Consider the following 15,909-nt stretch of genomic DNA (forward strand, 5'->3'; position numbering starts at 1 on the left):
GATTTTAGGGGGGAAAAGTCAGCTTTATATATTTATGTTAGAAAAATAATGATGTTAATCTCTTTTCAATTTAAGAATTTAGAGGAAAAACCTCAAAGTTAAGGAAAAGTTGAAGGAAAGAATCATATGATGAACTAGGGGAAAAAGAGAGCATCAATCAAGCAGAAAGGTGATTCTTTGAAAACATGAAAAAGTTATACAAGATAATTCATAAAAAAGAAGGCTAAAATAAAATTAAAAAGCCAAAAGAACACAGTTAGAGATGCTGCAGAGATTAAACATATAAGACATTGTGAATAAATGTATGCCAATCAAGCTCAAAACTCACAGGAAACAGATTCCTCCTAGAAAAATGAAACTTATCAAAACGACTCTGCAGAAATAACACACTGAAGAGGAAGCACATAATTACCAAAAGTTACCCAGACAATGTGGCTTCACAATACTGTCAATGTGATTAATGCCACTGGATTATGTGACTGAAAATGGTTATATGGCAAAATTTATCTAACCTCTGCACCACCAGGGAAGCCTTATGTTATATATACTTTACCACAATTTTTAACGTAAAAAAAATAAAATCCTCTATCTAGAAGACAGTCTAGCACATGTCTGTCCTTCATTAGCAAATCCCCTAGAAGGGCTCCTATTTTAAGAAAGCGTATTTTCTCTTTCTTCTCTTTCAGAACATATGATATTGTCCTTCTGTATTTAACCATATACCCCCCCCCCTTTTTTTTTTGGTTACTTAAACTATAGTATATTGTATGTTTATCCTATCAGTTTTCTCTATAGTATTTTAATCATAGGTCTTTTGGTGGGAAAATGGATCCTAGTCATGTTAAAGGAAGTGGACACAAATCAGTAACTTCACACAGTCTTCAAATAAACAGAATCCCTGATATAATTGGAAAGTAATATGTAATTCGGGGAACAGTAAAAAAACATCTGTGACAACTTTGTCTCAAATCTTAGAAAATGAGTTTGGCTCTGGAGTCTCTCAAGACACAAAACCTGGGAGACAGCTTTTATTGGTGGCCTGCACCTCTGATTTGGATAAGAAAGCAAGTAATATAACATTTAAATAAACATCATAATTCCTTTTTCAAGAGATTGAAATCACTGAGGTTGGAGATCTCCCATTTTGTAATGTGTAAATATTTGTTGCTGGTGTAAAAAAAAAAAAGTAGAATATAGTTTATGCAGTGCAAAACCTATTGGAAAAAGGCCTTTGGAATAGACATGACCTCATGGGAGAATCACAGTGTTGACTCAAAAATTGTGAAGGCTGAGGGCTGTCCACTGGAAACATTCATAACCACATGGTCACTGTGAGTGATATCTGGCTGTCTCCTTTTGAAGTACCCCTGAGGGAAAAAAAGACAAAAACAACATGTTTAAAAGTTTTAAAGTCCTCCTCCTAAGGCAACACATTTCCAGGTTTCCTTCTTCATGTGCAGCAATCATATTACTGTTGGAGGCACAGTTTTAAAAAACCAGGGCTGTATTTATTCTATGGAGGAAGTAGCCCCATTAAAACCCTCAGTGGGGCTGGGCGTAATGCCAAATAACATGTAGATCTACTAGATTTCTGATCATTCTGATTCACAGATATGCTTTATCACTACAGTAAATTGACATGCAAAATCATTTTATTCCCTGAAATAAATTAAAAACAGGGTAACAAAGAGGATAGGAAATCTAACATCTGAACAGGGTTTGTTATTTTCACACATAAAAGGAGCATAACAGATTTGGATATTAATATTGGGTTATTATCTTTATATTTTATAAACTCTGATTGACAAGCACTGAAACACTGGCATATATGTATGAAATATCCTGGTGTTTAATTTGTGTGGCAAAGCAGTTATAGTCCTATAGAAATGTGACCTGTGGATAGTGGGTTCCAAGAATGAAAAGAAAAGCAAATGCTTTAACAATGACTCAACCAAGAGACTTCTCTAAAATATAAGATGATACCCAACAATAGGACAGATCTCTGCCAGACCTTTGAGCTCTTGAATTCTACCAGATTCTAGCTGAACTGGAAGAGATACTGGTTTCTCAGTGTATAAGCAGAACACAAAGGAAAGGAAGTGCTGTCAAGTTCCACAATCATCAGGTTTTAGTAGCTGTATTGTATCTCAGTTCCTTACAGATGCACATAACAAAATAAAATAATGTCAGGGCTTGTGAAACCTTCTCTGAACATGTTTGGGCAAAAAACAACTTCAAGTGAAACTCTTTCCTCAAAGAAGAATGTGAAAATTTTCATTTGAGTCTTTAAAACAAAAAATGTATCGTCTATCAGAGGCTAACTCATGTCACAAACTGAGTTGCTTAGACATATGATTACAGGTCTCTTTTATAGAACCTGACCGCAAGTGCATTGTGGGTGCTGTAAACAAAGGTATTATGAGACAGAATGAACTTCACACACGAAACAGAAAAGCACTAGGACACCTACCTTCATAGTAAGTGCACTTTCTTACTCTCTTGTTGCTAACATATCCTGCTCTGCACATGAAATGCTATATATTTAAATGTCACTTAAGGAGAAAAATAAACCCTCCAAGAATGCTTGGGGCCACTGGCTGCACTGGCTGAAATCTGAGGCTATTTCCATTGTAATGGAAGCATTTAGTAATAAAACCTGTGGTGGGAGTGGGGAGGGTGGTTAATTGCATATCATAACCCTCCATTTTCTTAAGCTAGACATATTTTGTGATTATATATGTATGTACTCTTCTGGTGAAACCAAAAAGAGTTAAGGAACAAAAGAAAATTCACTTTCTCCTGCTTAACATTCTTTCCAAAATCGTCTGGTTCCTTTCTCTATAACTCTTCTCCATACAATTTTTATAAAGAAAATATTGTTTTTAGCAACTTTTAACTGAAAAGGACGTTGCTTCATGGTCTGAAATACCTGAACTGAATATGGCAAAGGATCTTCAGCAGTTGGGGACCCCTGATTTAGAGTCTTAAAAGCGACCTAGAAGAACTATGGGTATATTTGTTTTATTATTGGGAGGCAAGGTTTCTATTTACAGCCTTTTATAAACTGATCCCACTATTCTCTATATTCTGTATATTCTCTATAAACCCCTCTATATTCTCAAAGCCCTTAAGCATCTTCTCTCTCATCTGATCCCTGTGATAAGTGTGAAGAAGCCAGCAGGGCTGTAATCCTGCCCTACACACAGGTGAGGACCTGAGGCTCAGAGGCCCTGGGGGACACAAGGCCACATGGATGCTAAGTGCCTGCTCCATCTATCCAACTGGGCCAGGTGCCTAGAGCTAGGATGTGAGAATTTTATAACTTCTGGGCTGTATTAGGTGATTTCATATAGACAAAATGACACCTCTGTTACACACTGGGAACAAAGAAACTTTAAAAATCCTCAACCACATCTGTTTCATCACAGAACAGAATGGATGCTGCTAAGTCGCTTCAGTCATGTCCAACTGTGTGCGACCCCATAGACAGCAGCCCACCAGGCTCCCCCATCCCTAGGATTCTCCAGGCAAGAATACTTGAGTGGGTTGCCATTTCCTTCTCCAATGCATGAAAGAGAAAAGTGAAAGTGAAGTTGCTCAGTATTGTCCAACTCCTAGCAACCTCATGGACCGCAGCCTACCAGGCTCCTCTTCCCATGGGATTTTCCAGGCAAGAGTACTGGAGTGGGATGCCATTGCTTTCTCCACAGAATGGATGGCAGACATTTATTCTTGGAGCTGAATCATGTCCCTTCTGAAAGGCTGTTGCTGAACCACGAAAGACGCCATGATTCTTGGCCTCCAGAGGAGAAGAATTCAATTTGGGGCCAGTGACGAGGCTTGATCACTCAGAGCTTTTGTGTAATAAAGTTTTATTAAAGTATAAAAGAGATAGAGAAAGCTTCTGAGATAGACATCAGAAGGGGGCAGAAAGAGTGTCCCCTGATAGTCTTTAGGCGAATGGTATATAGCTACTAGTAGTAGTGGTGTTTTGTGACCACATGGACTGTGGCCCGCCAGGCTCCTCTGTCCATGGGATTCTCCAGGCAAGAATACTGGAGTGGATTGCCATTCCCTTCTCCAGAGGATCTTTCTGACCCAGGGATCTAACCTGGGTCTCCTGCATTTCAGGCAGATTCTTTACCATCTGAGCTACAGGGAAGAGCCATATAGCTGCTAGCAGTCTGCTAATTAGAGAAAGGAAATGTGTCAAAACTCAGAGACTGGCACCAGGCCCCTCACACACAACATGCATTTTGAGATAACATTGGCACAAAGTGAATTGTCCCTGGCCATAAGATGATTGACATGAATCTTGAGGAAACTCAGGTTTCCAAGCAAATATAGTCTCACTGACATAGCTTAAGAGAACATTTGCATGAGTAAACCACACTGGTTTGTCAAGTCTGTTCTGAGTCTTAGGGGGAGCCCACTTGAAGACAGAGTCTAGGGTAAATGCATAGTTCATTAACATAGCTTAAGATAAACATTTCAATAGGAAAAACACATTGGTTAGCTCAAAGTTTGAGAAAAGTTAACTTCAGGTGGAACGAGGTATCTTCATGGCAAACAGAATTTTAAAAGAAACCTCTTTTTAAATTTGCATCAGTTCAGTTCAGTCCCTCAGTCCTGTCCTCCTGTCCTACTCTTTGTGACCCATGGACTGCAGCACACCAGATTTCCTTGTCACCAACTCCCAGAGCTTACTCAAACTCATGTCCATTGAGTTGGTGATGTCATCCAATCATCTCATCCTCTGTCATCCCCTTCTCCTCCCATCTTCAATCATTCCCAGCATCAGGGCCTTTTCAAATGAGTCAGTTCTTCACATCAGGTGGCCAAAGTATTGGAGTTTCAGCTTCAGCATCAGTACTTCCAATGAATATTCAGAACTGATTTCCTTTAGAATGGACTGGTTGGATTTCCTAGCTCTCCAAGGGACTCTCAAGAGTCTTCTACAATACCACAGTTCAAAAGCATCAGTTCTTCAGTGCTCAGCTTTCTTTATAGTCCAACTCTCATATCCATTCTGAAGGAGATCAGCCCTGGGATTTCTTCGGAAGGAATGATGCTAAAGCTGAAACTCCCGTACTTTGGCCACCTCATGCGAAGAGTTGACTCATTGGAAAAGACTCTGATGCTGGGAGGGATTGGGGGCAGGAGGAGAAGGGGACGACAGAGGATGAGATGGCTGGATGGCATCACTGACTCGATGGACGTGAGTCTGAGCGAACTCCGGGAGTTGTTGATGGACAGGGAGGCCTGGTGTGCTGTGATTCATGGGGTCGCAAAGAGTCGGACACGACTGAGAGACTGATCTGATCTCATCTGATCTCATATCCATACATTACTGCTGGAAAAACCATAGCTTTGACTAGACGGACCTTTGTTGACAAAGTAATGTCAACTCTGCTTTTTAATATGCCAATGGCACCCCACTCCAGTACTCTTGCCTGGAAAATCCCATGGACAGAGGAGCCTGGTAGGTGACAGTCCGTGGGGTCGCATAGAGTCAGACACGACTGAGAGACTTCACTTTCACTTTTCACTTTCATGCATTGGAGAAGGAAATGGCAACCCACTCCAGTGTTCTTGCCTGGAGAATCCCAGAGACGGGGGAGCCTGGTGGGCTGCTGTCTATGGGGTCTCACAGAGTCAGACACGACTGAAGTGACTTAGCAGCATGTGGGTCATAACTTTTCTTCCAAGGAGCAAGTGTCTTTTAATTTCATGGCTGCAGTCACCATCTGCAGTGATTTTGGAGCCCAATAAAATAAAGTCTGTCACTGTTTCCATTGTTTCCCCATCTATTTGCCATGAGGTGATGGGACCAGATGCTATGATTCTCGTTTTTTGAGCGTTGAGTTTTAAGCCATCTTTTTCACTCCTCTTTCATCAAGAAGCTCTTTAGTTCTTTGCTCTCTGCCATAAGGGTGGTGTCATCTGCATATCTGAGGTTATTGAAATTTCTCCCGGCAATCTTGATTTCAGCTTGTGCTTCATCTAGCCCAACATTTCTCATGATATACTCTGCATATAAGTTAAATAAGCAGGGTGACAATATACAGCCTTGATGTACTTCTTTCCAGATTTGAAACCACTCTGTTGTTCCATGTTAAGTTTTAACTGTTGCTTTCTGACCTACATACAGATTTCCCAGGAGAAAGATAAGGTGGTCTGGTATTCCCATCACTTGAAGAATTTTCCACAGTTTGTTGTGATCCACAGAGTCAAAGGTTTTGGCATAGTCAATAAAGCAGACATTTTTCTGGAACTCTCTCGCTTTTTTGATGATCCAACGGATGTTGGCAATTTGATCTCTGGTTCCTCTGCTTTCTGTAAATCCAGTTTGAACATTTGGAAGTTCAGAGTTCGCATACTGTTGAAACCTGGCTTGGAGAATTTTGAGCATTACTTTGCTAGTGTGTGAGATGAGTGCAACTGTGCAGTAGTTTGAACATTCTTTGTCATTGCCTTTCTTTGGGATTAGAATGAAACTGACGTTTTCCTGTCCTGTAGCCACTGTTGAGTTTTCCAAATTTGCTGGTATATTGAGTGCAGCACTTTCACAGCATCATCTTTCAGGATTTGAAATAGCTCCACTGGAAATCCATCACCTCCACTAGCTTTGTTCATAGTGATGCTTCCTAAGGCCCACTCAACTTCACATTCCAGAAGGTCTGGCTCTAGGTGAGTGATCACACCATCATGATTATCTGGGTCATGAAGATCTTTTTTGTATAGTCTTCTGTGTATTCTTGCCACCTCTTCTTAATATCTTCTGCTTCTGCTAGATCCATACTATTTCTGTCCTTTATTGTACCCATTTTTGCATGAAATGTTCCCTTGATAGCTCTAGTTTTCTTGAAGAGATCTCTATTCTTTCCCATTCTACTGCTTTCCTCTATTTCTTTGCACTGATCACTGAGGAAGGCTTTCTTATGTCTCCTTGCTATTCTTTGGATCTCTGCATTCAAATGGGTATATCTTTCCTTTTCTCCTTTGCCGTTAGTTTCTCTTCTTTTCTCAGCTATTTGTAAGTCCTCCTCAGACAATGATTTTGCCTTTTTGCATTTGTTTTTCAGCGGATATAAGTTTGTACAGAGAAGGGGAAAAAATGTAACACTAGTAGTTTGTTTCCTCATGCAGCTTAAGAGAGAAATTTAAAAATGTCTGAAACTTGCAGACTATTTCCTCCTTTTGGAGACCCCTGGCCTTCTTGCCTGTTACCCTCTCACCTCCAATTTTACATGTTGAAATCCTAAACTCCACAGAACCTCAGAATGTGACTGTATTTGGAGATGACATCTTTAAAGAGGCAATAAATTAGTAAATTAAATAAAGTTAAAATGAAATCATACAGGTGGGTTCTAATCTAACAGACTGGAGTTTTCATAAGAAGAGACCAGGACACAGGTTCACACAGGGAAGAGCATGTAAGACACAGAGGGAAGATGGTGTCTACAAGGCAAGGAGTGAGACCCCAGAGGAAACCAACCCCACTGACACCTTTACCTCAGACTTCCAACCCCCAGGGCTGTGAGGATATAAGTTTCTGTTTTATAAGTCACCTACTCTTTGGTTTTTGTATGGCAGCCCTAGCGAACTCCTGCCCCCTTTAGCTTTTTGTATCTAAAAGGTACTTTCTCTACTATTTCATGGATCATCCAAAAAAGTCAATCAGACAGTGATCAGCTCTCCTGAGCTACAAGTTCAATCACATTCAAAATATGATGTGGAAGCACCTTCTTCCAGATGTTGGGTTTTCTTTTCATATGAATGAATTCTGTTCTAATAGAGTGAAACCTCGTGACTTAGGCTAACGTGCCCCGTGTTATAGCTCTGAACAATGCATTGATATCTGATGCTTGCACATTAAAAAAACTGATAATCTGACAGCTTCTCCTCCTAAGAGGATGCAGAGTATGCAGAAATAATGTCAAGATGGCATGAGAATTCAGAAATGTATTTTTTTCTGTAGAGGGACCTGAGCCAGTGGCAGGAATGAAATCCAAGAGAGAGGTTCTGTCACCATGAACTTCGGTGACTGGCCCTACCTTGGCTACCAGGTGACAGGAGCAGTGTTCTCAGGCTCGACACAGAAGGTAGTACAGAGGACAGCACTCAGCCTCCCTCAGCAATCCCCCTCTGTGCTCCCTGGACCAGCTCTGTGACCTTGGGTGCACTCAGAACACACTCTCCTCATTCATGACATGGAATAAAAATGGACCATCAGGAGAGTAAATGAAATCATACATGTGAGAACTATATAAATTATAAAGAACTACACAAATGTAACTTACCATTAATATTGTTAGAGTAGGTGCAGGATTACTAGACCTGAAATCACAAGATTTCTAATTCTATGACCTATGTCTGCTTCATTATGTATGTTACACTTGATTTAAAATATTTACTAAAAGACCAAATTTCTAATTCTGTGTCTGCTGCAAACTAGCTTAACACCAGTTATGTATATAGGACCACCTTCCTTCTAAAGCACCTTAGTTTCCTCACCTGTACAAAGAGAGGGTTGAATCCTATTATCTTATTATCTGGACCAATCTAAAATTCTGTGTTCCTTTTCTCATTACTCAATGTTATGATGATATAGTTTTAAAATGAAGACTTTGACATACAGGTGGGAACACCACTTTTTGATGTGAAATGCCTAAGGTCAAAAGACCAAAAGGGTTTGGGAGATTCCTGGCTCTCGAGGTGTCAGGAGGGATGGACTGACTGGGAGACACTCTAGTGGATAAAAGTACTCTGTGAATTTCAGGCATAAAAAAATACAGAGTTCCTTGTTCATCTTCTCAACATTTGCACACAATGTAAGTACTCATGAAAAGTTCAAAACACAGACTTCCTTTTCCCTAAACCTAAGCATGAACTCCAGTTCTGTCAACTCTTCAGCCAGCTCTGGGACCCAGGAAGTCTGCTACCTGATGAGCATCGGAAGGTCCTGCTCTGCATTTCCTCATTTCTACAGAGGATTGAGAGGAGACAGTGATGAACTCAGGCCACATTTTAGATAAATCTTTCATATACAAGTACTTAAGATACTGGAACATGTTTTCTTTAAGGCATTTTAAATATTATACAAATAATCTTATTCTGTTTAAAAGTGAAAATCTTGGGAAGACAGAAAAGTATGAAGAATGGAATATACATCTATAATTTAACACCCAGAGATAAATTTTCAATGAGGAAGCCACATCCCACCCTGAGTCACACATGTTAAGGGACAAGAACACCAGACCTTCCTTCCTTCCCTCTATCTTCCCATCAACCCCAATCCCACTCCCACCTGGTCCCAGAAAGACTTGCAGATGGCTGCATGACAGTGGCTAAGTCTCTTAAGCCAGACCTTGGTTACCACTACACCCCTGTTAGGAAGATACCACGTGACCTGAATGTTACTCACTGAGCCCCTTCCTCACACCACACACAGTGCTTAGTGCCTCACATACCTCATCTATGAGAAAGTGCTCTGTAAACCTTCAGGCACCATTCAGACTACAGTGTGAAGCTATTGTGAGTTCTTGATTTGTCCTGATGACAATTTCATCGTCCAGAAGGTAGAGGAAACGTGGAGGGGGGCGTAAATGGACCTAACTCTAAACAACAAAGAATTAGGTAGAAAGTGATAATTTTAGGTAAGAATTTTCTTTACAGACTAGGAAACAGAAGAGACCTACACCTTTCTCTGGAAGATCTTCCTAGAATCGAAATATTCCATTTTTTTCCCCTTAAACTCTCAAATTTCCTGGATATTATTTGATGGAACTTGTATCACAAATATGTTGAGTACCAATCAGAATGAATGTAAAGGGTCTGAAAAAAACAAATCTTATGTTCCATGAGAATCTGAACCTAGAGTCCAAACATGTGGAAAGTCAAATCCAAAATCTCTCTCTCAGGCACAGGTGCACGCAGACAGAAGGGTTCACACATCCCGACCCCACCCCCAGCACTGCTGCAGATTCCCAGCAGACCTGCCTTCCACCTGCCATGTGTTGTCAAAGACCCAGTCATGAAGCTTCCTCTCTGGAGGCTTCTATTGAAAAGAACACAGAGTACTTGTGCCCAGACCCTTGGTGGAGATCCTGAGAATAGTGAATCCTGGAGGCGAATTTTAATTACAGCTTCCCGCAACAGCCTCACCTATTTTGCCATTTTACTGAGGACAGCAGCCTTCGCCTCACCCAGTTGTTGCACCATCTTGTAAAATAGGCTGTTTTTATTTTGCAGCAAATTATTTGGCTGATTATGTTCTTTTCGTGTCCCTGAATCCAAAACCTGTTAACAGCAGAAAGAAACCCATTAGCATACAATATCCCCCAGTAACATAACTCAGGCAATATCTCAAAAAGGGGCAGGACAGGGAGAATTTGGGCGGTAGGATTGGTGGTATTTACATGGTTTGATTTCCATGTTTCACTGGGAGACAAGGGCCCAGCCAAGCCTTTCATTATTATATGGTTATAGGAAAGGAAGAAAATGAAAGTTCTTTCATTTTCATAAAAATGAAAGCTTTAATCATGACTATGATTACTGGAACTGAACACTCTGTAGCGTTTTATATTCTGCCCAGGGCCTTTGGGTTTGTTATCACTAGTGCTTTTAGCTCTCAGACTCTGAGCTTTGAGGGCTATTTATAAGATACACAATGTTGGGAAATGTCTTGATTCAAGAAAATCAAACATCTGTCACTTCCACAGCCACTCCTCCAGGCTGGCCACCTGCCCTCTGGAACATTAGACTTTGTAGTAGATTGACTTGTCTTTATGTCCTTAAAGCTTTCAGAACAGACAATCACTTGCTTTCCAGAAAGGAAACAGGTACAGTCATCCCTCAGAGCTATTGTGGGTTCAGTTTCAGAATTCCAGAATATAATGAACATCACAGTAAAGTGAGTCAAATGAATTTTCTGGTTTCCCAGGGCACATAGAAGCTTTGTTTACATTATTGTGTACCCAAGCATGTGTGCAATAGCATTATTGCACAATAAAGAAGAAACAATGAAAAAAACAATGTACATAACTTAACTTAAAAATAAAGTATTTCTAAAAAATATTAACTATCATCAGAGACTTCAGTAAGTCATAGTAGCAATATCAAAGATCATTGATGTTACAGATCACCAGAGCAACTTCAATGATAGTGAAAATGTTTGATATATTGTAAGAAATTACCAAAAGGTGACATAGAGACACAAAATGAGCAAATGCTGTTGGAAAAATGCCACCCACAGACATGCTTAATGTAGGTTTTTTGACAAACTCTCAATTTGTAAAAAAAAAAAAAAAAAAATGCAGTATCTGGGAAACACAATAAAACAAGGTATGTCTATATTTCTAAAGCAAGCAATAAAAATAAGATTGCCTCAAAAATTAAAGTTTTGAGAAAGAACATTACTGGTGATGTTTTTGCTGAATTGAAAGCCAACTGGTAATCAGAAGCTCTAGAAAAATATACAAGCTTTATACCTGGGGTAAATGGAGCACAGAGGACAATCCCCAACTCTGTAACTGGTGGGTGCAGAGGTCCCCTGAGGTCTAATCCTGCCATTCCTACCAGAGGAGTCAGCAACCACAAGCAGTTCAGAACAAAATATAAACAAGTAGCCAAGTTAACATCTCCTGGTGGGACCTCCCTGTGACATCAATGATGAACGCAACCAGGGAGTCCTACACTGAAGGTCTCCCAACACAGGAGTGAGAAGGGAAGCTCCACAGTGAAGGGTAAGATCCTTTCCTAGAAATAAGGTCATTCATCACAAAGGTGACAGGCTCCAAAGAGAACCCTAGCATCTCCCTTCTCCCTCTGTCTTCCCTACTCACCTAGATGCTCAGTCTCTGTACCCAGAAACCAACATCAATTTCTTTCTCTCTCCTCAGATCCCATGTTCAATCCATCATGCAGTCCACTTGGCTTCACTTCCTTATCTACCCCAAGCCCCACCATCTCACCATTGCCACCACAGTCATCTTAGACTAATCCAAAAGTCTAGAGAGGGCACACTGTAAGATAGCGAATACTGAATTTGTAGAACTGAAAGACCATCAGTGTGATTTTAGCTGTAAAGGAAGGAGGGTGAGCAGAGTGGGACAAAACTAGAAAGTTGGGGAGGGACTGGCCAGACATTGTTTCATAAAAGTTCTTTAATTTGTTCATAGGCATTCATCAAGAGAGAAAAATTTGAGATTATGGAAATTTACCAGGAGATATTGGTAAGTAAAAGACACTTACTCTTTGGAAGAAAAACTATGACAAACCTAGACAGTGTATTAAAAAGCAGAGACATTGCTTTGCTGACAAAGGTCCATCTAGTCAAAGCTATGATTTTTCCAGAAGTCATGTATAGATGTAAGAGTTGGACCATAAAGAAGGCTGAGCACTGAAGAATTGATACTTTTGAACTGTGGTGCTGGAGAAGACTCTTGAGAGTTCCTGGGCTGCAAGAAGACCAAACAAGTCAATCCTAAAGGAACCCTGAATATTCATTGAACAGACTGATGCTGAAGCTGAAGTCCAATACTTTGGCCACCTGATGTGAAGAGCGAACTCATTAGAAAAGACCCTGATTCTGGGAAAGATAGAAAGCAGGAGGAGAAGGGGACAACAGAGGATGAGCTGGTTGGATGGCATCACTGACTCAGTGCAAGCACTGACTCCTTGAGCAAGCTCTAGGAGATAGTGAAGGACATGGAAGCCTGGTGTGCTGCAGTCCATGGGGTCACAAAGAGGTGGAAATGACTGAGTGACTAAACAACAAATCGGTAAGTAAAGCATTAAATAAATGAACATATTTTGATAATAGCAACAAAGCTGCTTTGTTCAGAGGATACATATGTTCACATCTGCAGATCAGGTGCTGAGTGATAACACTTTAGGACTGACCAGGTGACAGTTCAGCTTAGTTCAGTCACTCAGTCATGTCTGACTCTTTTCAACCCCACGGACTGCAGCATTCCAGGCCTCCCTGTTCATCACCAACTCCCAGAGCTCGCTCAAACTCATGTCCATCGAGTCAGTGATGCCATCCAATCATCTCATCCTCTGTCGTCCCCTTCTCCTCCTGCCTTCAACCTTTCCCAGCATCAGGGCCTTTTCAAATGAGTCAGGTCTTTGCATCAGGTGGCCACAGTATTGGAGTTTCAGCTTCAGCATCAGTCCTTCCAATGAACATTCAGGACTGATTTCCTTTAGGATGGACTGGTTTGATCTCCTTGCAGTCCAAGGGACTCTCAAAAGTCTTCTCCAACACCACAGTTTAAAAGCATCAATTCTTTGACACTCAGCTTTCTTTATGGTGCAACTTTCACATCCATACATGACTACTGGAAAAACATAGCTTTTAACTAGACAGACCTTTGTCAGCAAAGTAACGTCTCTGCTTTTTAATATGCTGTCTAGGTTGGTCATAGTTTTTCTTTCAAGGAGCAAGTGTCTTTTCATTTCATGGCTGCAGTCACTATCGGCAGTGATTTTGGAGTCCAAGAAAATAAAGTCTGTCACTGTTTCCATTGTATCCCCATCTATTGCCACGGAGTGATGGGACTCATCTTAGTTTTTTGAATGCTGAGTTTTAAGTCAGCTTTTTCACTCTTTTCTTTCACATTCATGAAGAAGTTAGTTCTTCAGTTCCTCTTCGCTTTCTGAAACAAGGGTGGTGTCATCTGCATATCTGAGGTTATTTAAATAGCTGATAAATGAAGAGAAGCTAAAGGAGAAAAGTAAAGATATACTCATCTAAATGCAGAGTCCCAAAGAAAAGCAAGGAGAGATAAGAAAGCCTTCCTCAGTGATCAATGCCAAGAAATAGAGGAAAACAATAGAATGGGAAAGACTAGAGACCAGATGACATGTCCAAATTCTGTCCTTCCTCAGTTTCCCTAACCAACCACACACTCCAAGGTGACAGTATTTCTAAGAATTAGAAAATAAAAAGAATCTGCTACCATTAATGCTATAATACCAAAACCCAAAAATAAATCTTTAGGGTACATTTAGGAGCAAAGAATTTAATTGAACAGACCCTTAATTGAGCTGGAGATCAAGCCATGTTTCTGCTACTCTGTCTAAAGCCTGGAAAAGGGCTTGAAATAGGTAAATTTCACAGCATCATTTATTTATAATGGAAGAATGGTGCTTTAGGGGACAATCTTTGAAATGCAATGTTGAGAGGTAAGAACAAAGTGACAGGTAAAATCTAGCAATAAAAGGTTACTTTTCCAATTAGCATCAAGAACACAAAATGAACAATTAAGGATGCCTGACACAAAACATTTCTGGAAATTAAGAGTCACTGTTGGGTAGTCTTGAATGTCACCCCATGCCTCATGAAAGTCTGCAGGTAGAGCCCACTTCCTACTGTGATGTCTAGTCCAGGTAACCAGATGCATGGTTTGGCGCCTAGGGCATCCCTTTGGTTGGGGATGCCCCACTCCTGTCGTCTGTCTCCCCAGACCTCACTCCTGGGCACATCCAGCTCAGGGAGTGAGGCTACAGGCACTGCCTCAGTTCTGACAACCTTGTATCTACTCAGTGTCCCCACTGATGTCCCATCTGACAATGCATGTGAGGTAGGGTGGGAAGTGATATTCCAGGAACTGTCCAAGTCAAAAAAGACAGTTCTATTATCATGAGACATAAAGAACTGTGGGTATTACTGGCCACTCATTAGTGATTATTGCCTGTTTTGTATTGTTAGGTAGGTAGAATAGGGAAAAGGAGTCCAAAATGGCGGTGGCTAAAAGACAAGGAAGGTCCGAGGACCAGAGTGAAGACTTCAGGCAGAACAAACAGAACAAACAACACTCCTGGCTAAACCCAATTTGCATAGGGCAGGCCCAAGTGGAGGAAAAAACATATAAAAAGAAGAGCCAAAGCGCTTTCTCACGTACTCTCTCTCCCACGTGCACACACGCTCTAGCTCTCTTTCGCGCACGCGTGCGCACTCGCGGGCACTCTCTCTCTCTCTCCCTCCCTACGCACACGCTCTAGCTCTCTCGTGTGTGCACTGTCTCTCTCTCCCTCCCTACGCACTCCTCCACTGTCTTCTCTTCGAGTCTTGGATTCTCCTGCTATCTTCTAAATAAAATGGAGCTGTAACACTGATTTGCCTAAGAGCTGTAACACGGTTTGTCCAAGACCCGAGAGCTGTGATGTGCCAAGGGCTTTAATGTCCGTTGCTCCAAATCTTTGTTGTGATGAGACAAAGAACCAAGGAACATACACTCACATGACAGTATGGACCATCAAAATACCTCAAAGTATCTTGCATTCCTTGAGATTATTTGCTGCCAAAGTTTATCCTTTGAAGAATGCTTTTCTTGTTTTATAAAGGCACATCCTAACATGTATTGAAACTGAGCAAGCAACAGAGGAAAAGGACAAAGAAAGATAGAAAATGAAAAAGAGAGAGAAAAGGAATAGATGGAGGAAGGAAATGAAGCTAAGGAAGGAAATATTAAATTACTAAGGATAGAAAGAGCCAACCAAACCTGGAAGGAATATACTAGACAGATATCCAGAGACCAAAGCCTGGAGCTTGCCATGTGTGCAGAACAGAGCTATTGTGTAAGAAACTCGCTGGTTGTTTAATTAGTCTCTCATCCCTGATTTGCCTTTCTTTCCAAACTCTCATCTGTGATGCAGAAGCTGGGTCTCTGCAAGTCACTGCAGCAGTTCAGACTATTTTGCCAGGTGGCCTTTGTTAGGTTGCCAGTAGGGGACACTAGAGGGAGACTGAAGGTGGGAAACACCGCTAATGTTCTACTTGATAGCGTCACCTCAGCACTGGGACCTGACTCAGCCCCCAGCTATTAGCACCTGGAGAACCAGTCCCATCTTGCCCCCTCACAAATATGACCAGCAACCAGGCAGTGACTTCTTGGAGGT

The 15,909-nt window shown here is 41.0% G+C and overlaps 1 protein-coding gene across 1 annotated transcript in view; it reads right to left on the minus strand.

Annotated features, from left to right (window-relative positions):
* Positions 1–983: 983 nt before the first annotated feature.
* Positions 984–15,909, minus strand: part of LOC147361956 (ATP-binding cassette sub-family C member 4-like) — a 221,063-nt gene continuing 206,137 nt past the window's right edge. Inside the window, exons 31-32 of the mRNA XM_086328633.1 lie at positions 10,168–10,302; positions 984–1,367 (exon numbers count right to left, since the gene is read on the minus strand). Coding sequence (XP_086184759.1) covers positions 10,168–10,302 — 135 coding nt within the window. The 3' untranslated portion in view covers positions 984–1,367. The remainder of the gene's footprint in view (positions 1,368–10,167; positions 10,303–15,909) is intronic.

Source organism: Bos grunniens, chromosome 12 (genome assembly GCF_055505025.1).
Source record: "Bos grunniens cultivar Pamir isolate PY7600 chromosome 12, Bosgru_T2T1.0, whole genome shotgun sequence".
Classification (NCBI taxonomy): Eukaryota; Metazoa; Chordata; class Mammalia; order Artiodactyla; family Bovidae; genus Bos; species Bos grunniens.